We start from the raw sequence: 18108 nt of genomic DNA on the forward strand, positions 1-18108 counted from the left end.
AGGTCCGCACTCACGGATGTGAAGAAGCACGCGCGTCTGGATGTCATTTTGGCAGGGATGACGACTGATTTCAAACAATAGGCAGACCACGAGGGTCTTTGTCGGCGAGCCAGTGATTAGGGTGCCGGTTGCCAAGTGTCACACTCAAGCCTAAGGATGGTGACCTCTGACCTAAATCTCACCCAACATTAACATAAGTAATTGTAAGCCACTGACAACTATTCATTCATTATTTGTGTTGTTTGTGTGCAATGGAACTGCAAGAGGGGAGCAAAAGTAATAGGAACCTTATAGATGCCTTATTGTCGCTCAGAATGCTTGAATGTGTTTGTTCCAGGGACTACTTTTTCTGAAACCAATTCAAACAATATATTTGACCACCGCTTTCGTAAAAGTACTCTATTCCAGAAAAGGCAGCAGAGACTTTCCACGGTGTGTATGATTGTACATGGCTGCATGCTGACACCAGCAGGTTTACAGGACTCGATGACAAACAGGATCTGGAGGAATTCCTTGAGGGGATCACAAAGCAGAGAAACACCAGACGGATCCGATGCCTGGTAGCAGATAGGCCAGGAGGTGGTTTATCCCACAATGTACACACATGTTCAGGGACAAGACGGAAACACAGGAACGATAAGAAGCAGGTCTGCTTTGGATTTGTTCGGTATCGAAGCTGTAAATCCAGCTTCAATAAAGGTTGATCCTTCTTTGTCCACCGATAAATGATGATGATTCTACGTTTGGCCGATTCTTAAACTTTGATGCAAAGCCCTGATCTTCTGAATAACTCTTAGCGAACGTAAGTCAAGATATGATGTCAGCTGTAATCTAGTTCGCTATAACTACTACTATATCCACTTTTTCTTCTTCTTCTATTGCATTAGAAACAGCTGCACAGCAGAGGAGTGGTTAGCACTCACACTTCAGGGGAGGAACATCCCCGGTTTGTGTCCAGGCTTGGGGGGGGGGGGGGTCTTCCTATGTGGAGTTTCCATGTTTTTCTTGTGTTTTCGTGACAATCCCTCACGTCATCTGGCGTGAAATGTGTTTGAAGCCATTTAAAGCGAGAGTTAAATTGCTTCCTAATACCATTGCATTGTAAAGCTTACCAAATACAGACTTTTTCTCAAACACTTTCTATTTTCAGTGACTCCAAGCACTGTTGTCGGCAACAAAAAGACAACGAAAGCATTCCTGTCATGTAAACGGGGCCTCTGACTATATAGAAGGTTCGGTTTCTGGAATTACAATCAAAATAAATTTGACTTTTTAAATCAAGTTTTCTCAAAATATATGCAATTTATTTGTTGCAACTGTGATAAAATTCATACTATGATAAACACAAAACGGGCTATGTTTACTTTGTCATTACGGGCCTCCAGTCCAATCGTTAAAAGAAGATGACCTAATGGTGCTGTAGAATTGAGTCGCAAAACTCATCAGGACATAAAACCTTTTGCTCTTTCAAACAATAATCTATCTCGGTCTATAGAGCCTGTCTGATTGCAAACTTCTTGAACTTTTTAAATCAACAGTTGATCTCTGGAATACCAAAGCCTCTGCTGGCCTCTGAACAATGACAATCATTTCCCTGGAGGAAGAGAAAGTTTATCATTACAAGAAAAGGCATTTTTACTTCCACCGATGGCCCAGAGAGAGAAACACATGCACTTACTTGAATAATTGATCATGAAGGTCACCTTCAAACTAGAATAGCTCTCTGTTCTCAAACAATTACCGATGCTCCAGTTTTAAACTAAAAATCAGAACTCTGCGTGTTTGCGGTGGTTTCGGTGTGTGGACCCCATTTTGCTGTGTGTAATTACATTGTGTGACAATAAGCACTACCTGTCCGTGTCATCGCTGTCCTGCATGTTGAACAACATGGACGGGATCAGTTTGTCCATGTGCTGAGGCTCCCAGATGATGGCCTGCAGCTCGTCATTTACCGTCTTCCTCACAACACCTTGAAGGCCTTTAATCCCAGCCACACGGATCCTGGAAGATACACAAGGTAAACACAATAAGGGATGGACAAGATAAAAGACACAGACACACATATAACTGGCAGACTGGCAGACACAAGATCAGCTTTTTTTTTTTGTTTTCCCCCCATTTTATACATGCCAAAAAAAAATCATTAATGTGGAGTTGAAAATCTAATGCACACTTACTTTAGAATAAAAATTCATAACTGCTTCTTCAGTGCAAGAATATATTGTATGATATATATATAGAGTTGCGAAAGCAGAAATAATTCTGACTTGAACGATGAAACAGTGACCCATAACAAGTGGAGACTCAGTTTTGCTTTGGTTATTAAAACTGCATGGTTGAAGATAAAATTCCCAGATATGACATGACTGGTTGTGCATTAATTTAATATGAAAGTTGACTTATATCTCTGCACTACACATAATGCCATCCATCCATCCATCAGACGTTATTGCTTTCTTCAGATCATTTTTTCTCATTTTACCTATTGTAGAGACTGCAGTAGGTGTACAAGCGGGTCCCTACTTTACCATTTTCTCAGCATTAATCACATTCACACAGCGCAGAGTCTCCCAACACCAAATCAAACCCATTAACAGTGGCCTTGCTTCCCCAAGTGGAATCACAGACAAGCAACTGCCAGAAAATGTTCATGTTGGGGGGTTTTTTTGTGGGGTTTTTTGACAAATACAGTGTTTTATTTGTGCTTTCACTCAGAATGCAAAAATCATGCATTGTGGGGAAAAAAAGGAGCATTCATTTGATAGAAGGTCAACCTTTTCCAAGTCTTCACAGCATGAATAATTGCATCAATCAATCAGTCAAGTGGTCCAGAACATTTATTCTGAGGAACAAAAGCACAATTAATGTTGTTTTTTCCCCCTGTTATTTCTTGACGTGATGTAGTGCTCATAATTCACTGTTTTATTTTGTTTAAGAATGAACTGGTTTGATGTAAGGCTGCACTGTGATGCCGTTGTGATGAAGTTTGAGATTGAGTGCTTTCTGTGTGGAGTTTGCATGTTCTTCCTTGAGCTCAGTATTAACTGTGATTGCTATATATATCTTTCCTTTTGCACGGTTAAAGCCTGGTGGTCCGCTGAGTACCTGCACACAACTTTTTCTATTATAGCACCAAATAATCGAGACATCCGACCGAGAAGTGACAGAAAAATAATACATACAAGTCTCATGCTTTCCCTGCTTCTCATTAGCCTCCGCCCACACAGGCTAAAATACACAATCAAACATCTTCCGATCTCTACAGTAGAAAAAGCCATGACAGATTGTAATTCATCCTGACTTATTGGATCAATCCCGCTCTGCAAAGCAAACTGCTCCGTTTGTACCTCTCGCAGCTGTACGAGAAAAAATACAGAAAAGAGCAAGCCACCCTACGCCTCATCCAATCACAGCCAGAGAAATTATATTTTGGAATTCCTCTCCACTTATAGCCAGACACTGCAAAATGAAATAATGGAATATATGGAGAAGAAAAAGAAAAAAGCCGAGTGAGAAGAGTGTTTGCAGCGTGACAATGAGGTATTAAGCCAGCTCGAAAATAAGCTCGGCTTTCCCTGGCTCTCAGTGCACTGCCCTCCCCAACCAAACCCCACAACACAACACACACACACACGCACACACACAGACACACTCACACACACAAACACGCTCTCATGCATATCAAATGGGGATACATTTTTATGCACAGATTTGCTCACAGAGGCACCCAAAAAGGTCTTAGCTGCTACACTGACATTGTTGAGAATACCTGTAGGAACAAGGGAGGAGGGGAATTTCACACATAAAGAAACACTTCCTACTTTACTGCTCGGAATCAGACTCTAAGAGGTGAAAGAAAGCCCGGCGATGTGCCATCGCTTCACTGCCAACTAACACATGCTGTGTTTTACCTTGATGATTATACAGCTCGTAAACAGAGAGATGAAGTTCATCTATCTTTGAAACAATAAAATAATATGCTTGCTGTCGTGGTATTCTCTTCACTGCCGATTTTAGTCTCGGCAAACATATTTAAAGACGACAGCTTGTTTTTTTTGCCCACTAAAATGGAAACCTCTCATCACACCCTCACCTGCAGGTCATCGTTCTCTCTTCTAGTCAAGCCAGCATCCTAAAGGAAGTGTATGGCTTTTGTTTTTCACGCACTGACCTGCTTATTATTCTCCTCAGCTTCAAGTCATGTGGGCCTGCTGCTTGATAAATTCTTTCCTTTCTCTAAAGACTGCTGTGCCTTGCTGATTGCTCCCGGATCATCACCTTCACTCTGTGCTTGGTTCCAGCTCTGCTTGCTCTCATCTAAACCAAAACTACCAAAACTACAGAGTCAATTCGTCACCTGTTAACTAATTTAATATGAATATCTTCAAACGGTGTTTAATTATTAAGCAAGAAGAGTTAATGATGCAAACAAATAATAATTAACTATATGCGACAAAATTTGTCATTCTAATTAAACGACGGGAAAATAAATGTGATGTGGTGTAGCCAGGAATCGAATGTAATGGGAGCTAGAAATGTCATGTTGGATGGAGAACTGGGAAGATGGATGGATATACACAGGATTTTGTCAGGGGAGGAGAACATAGTTCCTTTCATAATAATTGAAGTAAAGTCACACACATGAAAAAAGATTCCCCTAAAATTAACGAAGGACACATACAGTTTAACGTGTATATTTCACTTTTGTTTTGTGTTGCAACTTCCATAGTTACTTATTGTACATGTTTTTGCTTCTCTTATTATATAAATATGAAGTTTTTAACTCTATGAAACCTTTAATATAAAACGTTTTAATTCAAGACATTATACTTCTGGTTACTTCAGGTTAGATTTAAAATACATTTTTTAAACCAGACCTCAGCTGTAGTAATATCCAGCATCAATATCCAGCGACTTCTATTGTTGAAATATTGCACAGCCTCACTAATAAGAGAACATATTTATGCAAGGCATAGACCAGAATTCCACTGTAATATTTGCTTCAAAACAAAGTAAAAACTCAGATTAATTCGTAGAGGAATAATGATTATGGGAGAGTTTCACCATGCTGTCATTATAGTGAGTGAAGTGGCTGTTAACACCGAGAACAATGAAAGCCTGAATGTCGGAGCGATGACAGGAGGAAATCACAGATTGTTTCAATACCATTCAAAGCCATAGTATAGTGACCTAGAAATGCATCATCAACATTACATCAAAGTCACTGCACGGTTGTCTGCAGTTGAGATTATAGGTCTCCATGGATAAATAAAATATAAATTTGACAATATGAGACTAGACAAACTCCATTTTCACTTCGATATGAACTCAGTGGAGCAAAGTGAGCCCCTTCATAACTTTGAAGCCCTATTTGGATTCGCCTTATATTTAGAATCATTTAAAGTGGTCAAATTGAGATGAAGGTACAATAAAACAAAAACTATTTACTAAGCTGTCCATAGCCATTTTTCAGTAGAAGAATGTTTGCTAAAAACAACAGGAAGCCCTAAAATAAACCCAGCAGAACTACATGAAAACTCTAAACTGACAAGACCAGTAAAAGGAAACCAAAACGTGGCAATACAGGAGCATAAACATAAACAGTAAAATTAAGTTGTGAGAAATCACTCTATAAATGTACATTTTGACAATATTCCATTTGACAAGAGAAACAAAATACACAGATCTGTATATTTGATGTGGTTTTTGGTTTGAGATAAGCTTCTGATTTCATACAGCACCTGGTTCTGGTTTCAGCATCTTCATGAGTGGAGTGGCACATGGCGCTGAACTGGGAGACGAAGAAGTCGTAGCGGCGATGGTAGGATGGCGTGTCCTCCTCAATGTTGGCAAACTTCACAAACTAGAAACAGAGCGTAAAGAATTGGAAAGAGTTAATCAACCTCAGGTGTCCTCGGGCGAGAGATAGAACGCTCATTAGGTCCACGAGCCGTTTCAGTTGGCATGTCACACAGATGATGAAGACGATGAGTTGAAGGGTTACCATATTGACAAAATAGGGATCGTTTTAAGCAATACCTATAAAATGTGAACTCTATAATGATGAATAAATGAAGCTGTGGATCAACTGGCAAAATCTTTTTGGGTTGGATGGGGCACATTCATTAGCTTGGACCACATCAACAACCTGGAATCGGCAGTTAAAGAGCTGGAACTGCACAACTGGGACACAGTCTTCATGAGGTCTCCAAAGAGCTTGATGGCCCACTTCTGTCACTGGTTTAAAGCCAGCATCATCAAGAGAAACTCGGAAAAAATATATTAGGAACAGTTGTTGGTTGCTCTTATCTCTTAAAAGTTACAAAATATGATGAGGGGAAAAAAAAAAAGTTTTTTTTTTTTTTTTTTAAAGGGAAATGAGCATAAGCTGTACAGATGATTTTGCAGTACTCCATTTACGTTTTACGTCTATGTTGGCATTAATACCAATGACACATAGCAACTTAAGATCCTTACATGACAGAAAGGATTTGAAAGATCCTGGCAACTGTAACACCTGTGACGGAGCTCCAGCCGATTATTTTCTGCCACCGCCAAGCAACAGTTGTCCTCCAGGGAGCCCCCCTGCTCTTTGCACACAGTCAACCACTCCGGGGGTAGTGTTTTCTCTCCGCTCTATCATTGTCCACTGCAACAAATTGCCTCTGTACTGTATGGCATCCCTGACAAAACCCCAGCACGACCTGATAATTTCCTCTCATTTTGTACCTAACCTCTCCTATGGGTAATAGCTTTGATGGAAAGCGGGTCTGACTGCAGCAGGAGCACAAGAGAGCAGCTTTCCCTCGGTGCATTACTGTATTGTATGAGTAATCTACAGCAGAAAAGCAGGGAAATCCACTTAGAAAACAATAATGAGGTTTATTCGATGACATTGAAAGGGGCGGCTGTGGTCAAACCTTGAGCTTAGACATTCTGTGCTTAGAAAGCAAACAATATCTTTCCTGAACTTGGTACACATTATTGCAAAAACACAGACACTCTGGCAGTTCTCATTTTCAAGGTAGAAATTCACGAGTTCATCTGAACAATAAATGCATTTTGCAGACATATCCGCACGAGAACGCATGTAGTAGTTAGCACGTTTGTCTCACAAGGAGAACATCCTCGTAGGTGTGAACATAAGTGTGGCTTTCTGAAACACAGTATCGGCCGAACAAAGGCAATCCGTTAAAACGCAGCATCGAAAAAAGGGGATGCTTGTTTTTCTCACACTATCATTTCGGCATTTCTTTAAACAGAAAAAAAAAAACCACCCAAGGTATTGTCTGAACACATTTGTGAAATTCCATTTCATTTTAATTGAACAGAAATGACCCCTTTCACATGAAGAGGATAAGTGCTCGGAGTGAAGTGGGGCTAATTGTGGTTGGAGTCTCTGTTTCATCATGTAAATAAGACTAATAAAGAAAGCGGGGGACCCCATGGCTCACCTCGTGCCTGCTATCGATGAGGTTATGATCTTTAACAATGAAAATATAAGAGGCATGATTTGTTTGGCTTCCCTGCAGGTGCTTTTAAATAGCCCACTATAAAAAAAAAAGAAGTGCCATTAAAAAAGTGGACTCGGTTTCATTATCTGTTTTAATTACAGTACTTTAACATATATTTGGACAATTAAAACAAACCAGCGAGGAAAAAAAGATGGGTTGGGTGCATAGATAGATAGACGTTTAATGAGTTTAAGCATTACGTGTATGTGATTATTATATATTATTCATACATACGCAACATATTTTTCACATTCTACACCACAGATTATCAATACTTATTATTATACCTATTCTCAACACACTCACATATAATCCATATAAAAAGAAAGGAAGGACATGGTAATGTAAAAGAAAACTACAAAAGTCATACAACTGGTAAAACTTTAAACTAAGTTTGGATTTTTGAGCACATCTTTTAATACAATCCTAAATCTGGTGACAAACTTCACTCTATTATTCTTTCAGCTTTTTAGGTGCTTTGTATCTAAAATAGAGACCCGACTCCAAAAGCCAGATAACATATGGTAATCATCAGCACATTTGGTATTCAAAGTTGAAACCCGGGTAAAATGAGGGTGAAACAATAAGCAAGATGTGGCAATATGTGCTCATTTTGATTACAGATAAATTACCTTCTCAATAGAAATCAGGATCAGTTACATAAACATATAGTGGTCATGCCAAACCCCACATGGCGACTGTAGAAATCAGCTTTTAATCAGTCTAACAAAGTTGTCCTAATGTGTAGATTGTTAAGATGACACCGTTGATCCAGTGTGCCAGTAGCTGCATTTATACATGCAGCATGTGGAGGTAAAGGTGGAGGAGGTTCCCGATACCTTATATCAGTAAAGAAAGTCCTACAAATGGGCTTTTCATTAGTTTGTACTTCTAAGTTGTTTCAATTTTCCTGTATTCATTTGAAAAAGATGTCTTTAAAAACCTTGATTATACCTGCCGCATGATGACTCACTGCTCCCAGAAGTTTTTGCCATTTAGGCTTTAAGTGGTTGGATCAAAATAGGAAAGGTTTATTCAGACAGTGCTTTTAGCTACCAAACATTTGTGTCGTCGGGGGCCTCACCCAAGATCATGCATTATCAGTATCCCCATTATACGTGGCATTTCAACACTCCACCATCTTCCATCTGCTGCTGACTGGAGGCAACTATCAATAATCCTGGCAATCGCAGTTTATCGCCGTAAAATGTGTATTTGGCCGCAGACATCGAGTCATAACAACTGCCTCCCGAGTCCTGACTCAGGTAACGGTGAGGAAGATGTGCCGAGCCTGTTAAATACTACACTGGGAGTCTGTCTCCCCCCCACAGCTCTCCTTTGTGCTGACGGATCATCAAAAAAAACTCCTCTACAGCTGCTGACTGCAGACACAAAGGGGTAAACAGTACATCTGGTGTGGGGATTTAAGTATGTGCTAGTCAAGCTGCACTATTTGATAACTTTAAAAAAACAAGCATGACCATTTTTTATATTGAATTATGTAGATTTCTTGGAAGATGTGTGAAGTAGTGTGTGTTCTTTGAGATTATATATTTTCACTTATTAAAATTAGGAAATTATAGACCGCGTTCTTGTACGGTGGCTGACTTGGTAGTTTTAGACTCTACGATATGCAGCATGGGATTAACAAAAAAAAAAAAAAAGACATAAAAAGGACAAATAAATGTGTGTCTGTTAGCAAAATAAGCGAACCCTCCTTTGTTCATCTATGAACTCAAGACCATGTGAAAAAGAGTACTTATGCAACATATTAAGGAAGAAGACAAATGACAAGTACAATTTAATAGGGTCATATTAGATTTGTTCAAACTGATTTTAGAGGTATATCAGCTTGCAGGTAACGTTGACTCCATTTTGTTTTTGGACGCAGGAACCAGCTAAGAATTTTCCCGATCCATAAATTGAGCACAGATATAATCACAGATCTGCAAATATGAAGAAGACCGAGCAGAAAGAAGAGAAATACAGCTTTTTCACTCTCAAGCTACCAGCTGTCTATAAGACACATGTGGCTCCACAGGCTATAAATACCCGACACATGAACTCCTGTGTATGTGTGTGTGTGTGTGTGTGTGCGTGCGTGCGTGCGTGCGTGCGTGCGTGCGTGCGTGCGTGCGTGCGTGCGTGCGTGCGTGCGTGCGTCTCTTCTTCTTCTGAGCAGGCGAAGAGACACTTCAACATCTCAGTCTGCGAATTTCTTGTGATAAAGTTAACTGGCAAGATATATTTGAAAAGAGTGGACGCTTGGCAGCGCATACGGCAGAAAAACACTACAGTGACAAATGTACTCAAGTTGCACAACACATGCACATACTGGGTGAGCTATAAATAGGAGCACTGGTCTGCTGTAGTAGGAAAAGGATTGCATTACTTGTAATGGGCACTGGGTGGTTTGGTTATTGATGTCACTTGGAGGGCTGTCACTTAAATGAAACGTGACCCCCTAATACATTTGGATATACGTTTGTCATTTCTACTTTGCTCCCAACAAAACAAACTTCAACAGTAAATCTTAGTGTCACAGTACTGCAGTATCGGGAACAATTATCACAAAGCAGAATGGGAAAAACCTCCCTGGATCGTAAAAGTAGAAATGAGACAACACGAGGACCATGGTTTTAGGCAGAAATTGGGTGTTTTGGGTGTAATATATTTGTAAATGATATATCTGAAAAATTTGATTGATCATAGGTCAATATAATTAATACGGCCCGTGTGGATTCTGCAGATATGATCCCTCAGCATCTTGGAAGGAAATTCCTCCTCTCTGCTTTAGCATAGGAACGCACCAGGATGAATCAAAGAATTTGGAACCAATCAGAGGCCGCTTTTCAAAAAGTATATACCACATGGTACCAATTGACCAATCACGTTGCTCGTTACTGGGTGCAACACAAAACCGGAAGTCAGTCGTGCATTGTGTACACAGGCCGATAATTTGCAAAAATCTGCAAAAAAGGATGAATTTAGGCAAAATTAGACAGTGACAAATAGTGATGGCCATTATCAACATACTTTAGACGGCTTTGAGCAAACAGTCTGGATGAAAAAAAACCTGATCACAGGTGAGGAATGAGGAACGTTGAAGAATGAGAGAGCAGACTTATCTCCACACACTGATTCTAGCCTGTTTTGCTGTTGTGATTATGTGATCAGGACGGCTGTGTTGGTCATCATCTTTTGTTTTTGTAGCAAAACAACACTAGCAGAACAAGAGGACACGGTAGTTCTCAAAGCGCCCTCTGTTGAAGGCAAACGATATCAAAGTGTCTGAAACACCCACGAAGACATTCACCCAGGTAATTACTGCTCAAACACAAACGTTTCGTCTCGTGTTCAAAAGAAGACTCGAAGCTCAAATAAAGGTGACAGATTTTGTCATTTGTTCACTGACTGGAAATTATTTTATTTAAACAAGTGTACAAACAGATGTATTCACCACCTCCACCCACTAGGGCAGAAAGTTAGATAACACACAGCAAGGAAGCAAACAGCAATGTAAGATGGCCTTTTCAACAGCACTGAAAAAACTATGAATGTAACACAAAGTACTCTGATTTATGAGGAAAGTTCATTTAGATCAAGATATTTCTGCAGAAGTGTTTACAATTGAACTAATAAGAAGGGAATACATAATAAGGGAGACGAAGAAACTACATTCTCTGAACCACTAAAAGAACATTTCAAAAATACGGTGCTTGAGTTAGATGTTTATGGTTTGTATATAGACAATGTACATATCATGTCAGCAGACATTGTAATATTTTCAATATGAGGCAGCATAGTGAAATGGTGATTTGCTTTCCAGCCACAAACTGAAAAGTCATGGATTGTTTTTTTTCCAGAATGCGTTTGCATGTTCTCCCCGTGCCTGCATTAGTTTGGTCTCGGTTTTCAGGCCTGTTTTCAAATCCAGAGACATGTTAAGTCACCGTTGACTCTAAACTGCTTGCCAATGTTTTTGCATCTCTGAGTCAACCCTATAAAGGATTGTCGGCATGTCCCAGGTACTCTGCCCTTCACTCAATCTTAAATTGGACAGACCTTGGCACCGCATGAACAGATAAAGCAGGTATCTGGATATCCAGATGCTTGTATTTCTTGTCTTTCCCACCCACTATCCTACTAGATCTCAATCGATGATCTGGATTATGTTTTTACTGACAGATGCAACTGAAACAAAACAAAGAATAAAAATGTGCCTTCAGGCAGACGTTTTCGTCCATCCTCATGATGGGGGACACAAAAGGAAGAAAAAAAAAGAAGCACAAAACCCAAATGTGTGATGTTTTTAAATAATTAGTTGTTGCCGGCGCTCCACTGAACGCAGTGAAAGCAGCTGATTTCAAAACCGTTTTTTCACCAAAATGCTGTAATTTGTTGTGTCCTGTCTTAGTGTTCTCCTGCAGACGTCTGAAAACACGTTCTTTAAACTGATAATTAGCCAGTCGAACAAACCAGCGCTTCAGTGTGCTGGGCTACCAGGTAAACATAAATGTCAACATAAGACACGGTGCCTCGGCTTTGTAGCTGGCACCATGAGGAACATTTAATTAACATGGCTCTCACCTAAAGGCTTCCCGTGGTGCTTTTGACAACAGCACACCTCCCCTCCCCTCCCTCCAACCGCCCATCTCAACTACCTGTCTCTGCATTGGCCCTCCTCCTCTGTCAGAGTCTAAATACCACACATAAATAATGCAAAGCCTTTCGCATCTAAACCTTCAGCTCGGTTTCCTGCTCGGATGAACCGCCGACGACGAAGAGGACGCCAGGCTTCGAATAGAAAGAAGCACGAAGGAAAAGGAACGACTTTGGGTTCACCTTCAGAAGACTTAGTAGGAGAAATGAGGCTGACATTTGCTGGCGGCTTCCAGAGGCTAATAATGATTAGAGTCTTTCACAGGATATGTTACAGCGCCATTTCCTCTGCAAGAGCAGAAGTTAAATTAGCTACTTAACCAGCAACATCAACGTCTGGGCTGCGGCTGACTGACGCTTCTAGCGTGCTTACTGAAAATATGGCTATGATTTCAAGGATATGAGCCCGTATATAGATTATGTACTCGCATGCGTTGTGAAAGAACAAACCACATTTTGTGGTGTTTCTTGGGAAAGTTCAGGCAGAGTTGAAGGCGTCGCACAGAACCACTCACCGAGTTGGTTCCCAGCACTTGCAGGTCGGGCTCCCGGGACTCCAGCAACTTGGCTACCATGTGTAGAAAACTCTCAACAAAGGGTTTGATGCTCTGAGAGTGGCAGGCCATCAGCAGCTGGTCCAGAGCCTCCATCGCGATCACCACGTTCCTACAGACATGGGAATGGAAGTTCATTTAAGTGACATCTGCAAATAAAACCAATTCTAAAATATTAGAAACTTCACAGATGTCATCTCTATAGAGCATGAAGAATTTGGGACCCAACACTGACCCCTGGGGGACGCCACAAGCGATGTCCACGCATGAAAAAGTAGTTTCTCAGCTTCACAAAGTCCTGTCCTTTAAATAACTTTTCACCCAGTGTAAAACTGTTGCCCTGATTCTAATCCATTCCAGTATTCTTTAATGAATATTCCAATTGGTGTATAGTTTGTGATCCATAGTGTTTGCGATTTCCTCAGTTGATTCCATTAATGTCGGTGATGTGCTGTTTGATATGAATTCACATTGACTGTCAGTCATTCAGACTCAGGGTTATTACAATGAGTAGATGTTTTCTCTTTACAATTATTTACAGTATCAATGCGTTCTTTTTCTTCCACTGCTGTGAGGAACATTGTGCTTTGGTTTGTTTCTATAAGATTCCAGTCATGAGATGGATCTGGGATTTAGTCAGAAAACAACATTTTCTACTTCATAACCTCTGACATGAAGAAAAAGTAAAGAATTGATAATAGAAAAAGGGTTGAATAGAGAGAGAGAGAGAGAGAGAGAGAGAGAGAGAGAGAGAGAGAGAGAGAGAGAGAGAGAGAGAGAGAGAGAGAGAGATTTTTATAGCAGCTTTAGGGGTGTTTGAGAAACCTGCAATGAAACACCCCACGGGCTGCTAATTACACAAGAAATGCAATTAACACTTCTTTATATATAGAGATGTCTTTCCTGCTCCTCAATGTCATTCTTCCAGTCGCACTTCAAACAACTACTCTCCTTCACCTGTGAAAAGCTGATTATTGTGCTATTTAGTCTGTCGTTTCTGAGTGTTTTCAGAAAGCAGAATGGGGAAGAGACATTTTTGAACCAGTTACAGTTTAAGTTCAGCGACGCTTCTCTCTGCTTTTAGGATCAGGTCTAAAACTTTCCTCTTTGTCAAGTCTGACAAAAGGTTGGTTCGGTTGACCTGGAAATGTTGCCCTTTATACATCAATTTTACAAGTTCTTGACTATGTGTCTTTATTGTCTGTGGACTGATTCTGATCTGTGACCTTCTACCTGTCTATAAGAGGAAGACGTGGGTGTGGAGAATAATGTTCCTTATCGATGGTTCCTGGATTAGGGTTAATCTCTCTTTGGATCATACTAATTGATTGCCTTTCCTGGGTCTATAACTTGTTTTGTTTTTTTCTGTTACTAATTTCTTTTCCTTATCGCCCATCAGTTGTGGCAGATGGTGGCGCATCTTTGCCTAGTTCTACTGGGGTTTTTTTTCATTTATTTTGAAAGTCATTTTCCCCTCTTCAACTACAGACGAGTTGGGATTTGTTCTGACTTTTTCCACCTACGTTTCACAGAAGAGGCAACTCAATACCCTTGAAAAAGCTTGGAAAGACCACATGGAATCTGAGGGACTCAGTTTGCAAACACATCTAGATATTTGCATTTCAGATGGTTTTTCATTTCATTGGTACATGGGAGAGATGATAGCTTTTTTCTGTGAGATGGATGCTGAGGATGGAGATGTCATGAAGAAATGAAGGAAGCCAGTGAAAAGGTTCATGAATGCGGTGACCCGCGGGCGATTGCTGTGAGGGTGGAGAATACATGAGGGTATCGTCAGCCGCAACCGGAAAATTCTAAGACAAGAAGCAGCAGCAGCATTTCCACGGTTGGGTTTTTGTCTCAACGAGCTATATGGACTTCAATCATTACTGAAGTAAAACAAAAAAAAAAAACAATCTGTGGAAAGAAGTGAGGAGCCTCATCTGTTTTTTGGTGCGTTTTTATCTGGGTTAAAAGCAGCCTGTGAACTGTGGAGCACATTTGATGGCAGAAATCTACGCCAGCAGCAGTCGACTTCTATCATTTTGTGCCATCTGGACGACAAAGGGGACTGCCAAACCTAACGACAGCTTTGCAGTTAGAGTGACGTAACAGAGCAGAGAATACAGACGCATCACTTTGCGGGACAAACGGCGTGTTTCAAGGGACGGCAAATGGTTTTGTTATGACTGCATGCATGGCCGTAAGTGGAAGAAAGAGAGAGAGCGAGAAGGACGACTGTTCCGACTCTGGACATCGGGGGAATTGAAATCACAGCAAATGAAACAGAATTTCTGACATGAAATCACTGCATTGATTTGGTGGGCTTCTTTCAGAAATATGTGAGGGGACGTTTTCGTCTCAACTCATTTCGTTTGCTTTCCAGGGGAAACTATGGCCCAATGGTTCAGCGAAGTGGTCGCGAGACCAAAATCTCTGAATCCGTTCTGTCAATTTGAATGAGGGTTTCTTTGTGTGTTAAAATACCAATTAACACTTCTAACTCCAAGCTGCGTGCATTCACCTTTTGTTCCCTTTATTTTTCAGTTAATAGAACTTTTGTTTCCCACTCCAGGTGAGCCTACTCAAAACACCATCCACTCATCGGGTGAAAGACGTACTCCAGAATATTGGAAACTTTTGTTTCTCTTGCATATTTTGAGGAAAATAATGTCGAAATATGTCACTTTGCTTGAAGCAATAAACAAATAACAAAGCTGAATAAGTAGAAAACATCTCCTAGTCTCTCCAGACATTCCAAGCTATTAAAATCAGCAGAAAAAAGCTGATAACATTTTACACTTCGCAAGATAACACTTATGAGCGGAGATCGGTCCTGTCTTAAGGCGAATGTGATATTTTGACCAGAAATTAGATAAATATAATTGGTGAGGATTCAAGTCATTGCAAAGCTTCGTTTTGAATCAAAATATGCAGCTGCAAGTAATTGATTAGTTTGACCCCAGATTGAAATGTGAATCTATGAATGAGCTTACATAGTGCTCCGCTTGTAATCACATTCACGCACAATCAAACACAGTAAAAGCTGCGATGCAAGGTGGCAAACCTGAATTCCAACCAACTGGAAGTTCACTGTCTTGCTTTAAAAAAAAAAAAAAAAAAAAAAAAAAAAAAAGACTTTCTTCCACATGAACAGGAAGAAAAGGGGTTTTGAATATGCAGACTGCTCGCTTTGGGATTGAAAGATGACCCAGTTTCGCTAACCAGGCCACAGCCATCCCTTACTCACCCGTAACGGTGTCGCACCACATCTCGACTCAGCTTCTCAGCCAGATAAGCCCCGATCCTGTCTAGCTTCTCTGGAGCTGACACGGCATAGAAGGTGAGCTTCTCCATGTCAGATTTACTGAGGCCATCCTGAGGTAAAACACAAACCAGTCGAGATTAGAACGATTCCCAAATATACCATCCAGCTAATTCAAACACGTGGAGACAGAAAATGTGATCGCATGAATGACCTGAGGAGAAGAGAGTCCACGAAAGTGATTTTTTTTCAACCAATATTGTTTCCATGTATTTATTTGAAGTAATCAGTGTGCAAGGACTTATCAGGTAAACAGGTTTGTAAGTCTGAGCCTTATGATGGCATCAAGCGTACCAGGGAACTCGCAGTCTGAATTCTAATGATAAGCTTGAGGATAAGCAAAAAATCTGTACAATATGGTCCAGAAATATCTTGAAATAGCAATTTAAAGCCTTTTTAAATTATTCTTCAAAAGTTAACAAAGTCAATTGGTTTGTGATATACAAGCCAGACACATTCAATTTGCCCTTTCACTTCTTAAACTGTACGTCAGAGTGTGATACTGACATTAAAACTGACAGCACTGTTCAACAGAGCGCGAACATGTTTTGATTTGGCTCTTATTTTGTAATAACAAATGACTGAACACCACAGATCACTACTGAGAAACATAACAGAGCCTGGAAGTCTATGTCATTAAATTTTAAAATACAAGACAAACCGCTGTGAACAAAAAGGGAGAAACAAAAGGCAGATTGTACTTTTGCTTTAGATCATCACGAACCGACGCACAGTTCATCCCTTTTCCCCACCAGAATGAGCATGACGGATGCACTATTCGGTTTAATGGCCCATTGGAAGCTCAGAAAGTGAATCTGAACTTCAGCATGTTGTTGAATGAGCCAATTAACCATAAATATACATCTATTCCTGCAATACTTAAAGAGAAGGGAGCTCATTCATGACCAGGCCGTCCCCAGAGTGTCTTCAGTCCCCCGGGCTCGCGGCATGTGATAATTAATTTGACAAGGTCTCGACCACTCGAGCATTTAGATTTCCCACCGCACCTGTTTTCCTAAACCCGAGGTCCTCAGGAAGATATGGAGTCGAAAAACAGAAAAGGACTCTCTATACATACGGAAGCTCATACGTGTTAATTGCTTCAATTAACAGGGGTCGAGAACTCAAACGAGCGATAACCTGTGGTCACCTGGTTAACAGAATCACATCACATGAAATGGAGACGTTTATCAAAGTGTGATGAATTCACATGTGGCTCCGTGATTACACGACTATGTGTTGCGGTGGGAAAGCTCTCTGCAGCTGTAGCCGTCACTGTGGCACCAAATAAATTTGAATACCGCGATAACAGCTGTGCATAAACATATAGTTACACAACTTTAACAGACATGTTATCTCTGTACATTTTTTTTGGGGGGGGGGGGGGGTTGTACCATTGAACTTTTGTGTTGCAATTGAAACAGAAAGTTGAGTATTTATATTTGATGTTAAACATTGATTACTTTTGCATATGTTTTTTTTTTTTGTTTCTTCAAGTCAACAACTCGACTACAATTGGCTGTTGCTGGCTGAAACACCTGCACAGCACAGTACTTTCTACTTTCAGGTGTAAAAGATAACTCACTAGCACTGTATCTAAAAGAAAGTACCAGCAATACTCACTTTAGGGTCCTCCGGAAAGATGTTGTCCACCAGGCGCTTGTATCTTGGCCTCAGTGGCCCACAGCAGCCACAGACTCCTGCAGCAAACAACCAAGACATAACAGTAAGGGAAAAGTTGCTCTGACTCATTGGACGTTGGTAACAGACATTAGTCATCATCATCTTCAAAACAAAGCTTCCAAATACAAAACAGGTTTTGCACCTTTATCAAACCTTCGCTTTCAAATAACAATATAGCTGAAGATTAGAAAAACCATGTGCGTTTTTTCTCTTTGGACTCATGTTGAGCCCTGCGAGAGGCTGAGAGGATGCAAACTCACTCTACATTCAAGAGCTGCTTCTGACAGGTCATCTCCTATTGAGCAGCATGAATTAGCATAATTTGCAATCATCAATAAGTCAATAAGAAGCCATGAGTCATCTCGCCCGA

General features: G+C 40.5%; 1 protein-coding gene across 1 annotated transcript in view; it reads right to left on the reverse strand.

The window, feature by feature from the left end:
* The window catches only part of efr3a (EFR3 homolog A), a 62978-nt gene extending 45225 nt beyond the window's left edge, over positions 1-17753 (reverse strand). Inside the window, exons 1-5 of the mRNA XM_080462053.1 lie at positions 17679-17753; positions 15981-16108; positions 12692-12842; positions 5742-5863; positions 1852-2001 (exon numbers count right to left, since the gene is read on the reverse strand). Of these exons, the coding sequence (XP_080318179.1) occupies positions 1852-2001; positions 5742-5863; positions 12692-12842; positions 15981-16087 (530 nt within the window). The 5' untranslated portion in view covers positions 16088-16108; positions 17679-17753. The remainder of the gene's footprint in view (positions 1-1851; positions 2002-5741; positions 5864-12691; positions 12843-15980; positions 16109-17678) is intronic.
* Between the last annotated feature and the right edge of the window lie 355 nt (positions 17754-18108).

This window comes from Lipophrys pholis (assembly GCF_963383615.2).
Source record: "Lipophrys pholis genome assembly, chromosome: 1".
NCBI lineage: Eukaryota > Metazoa > Chordata > Actinopteri > Blenniiformes > Blenniidae > Lipophrys > Lipophrys pholis.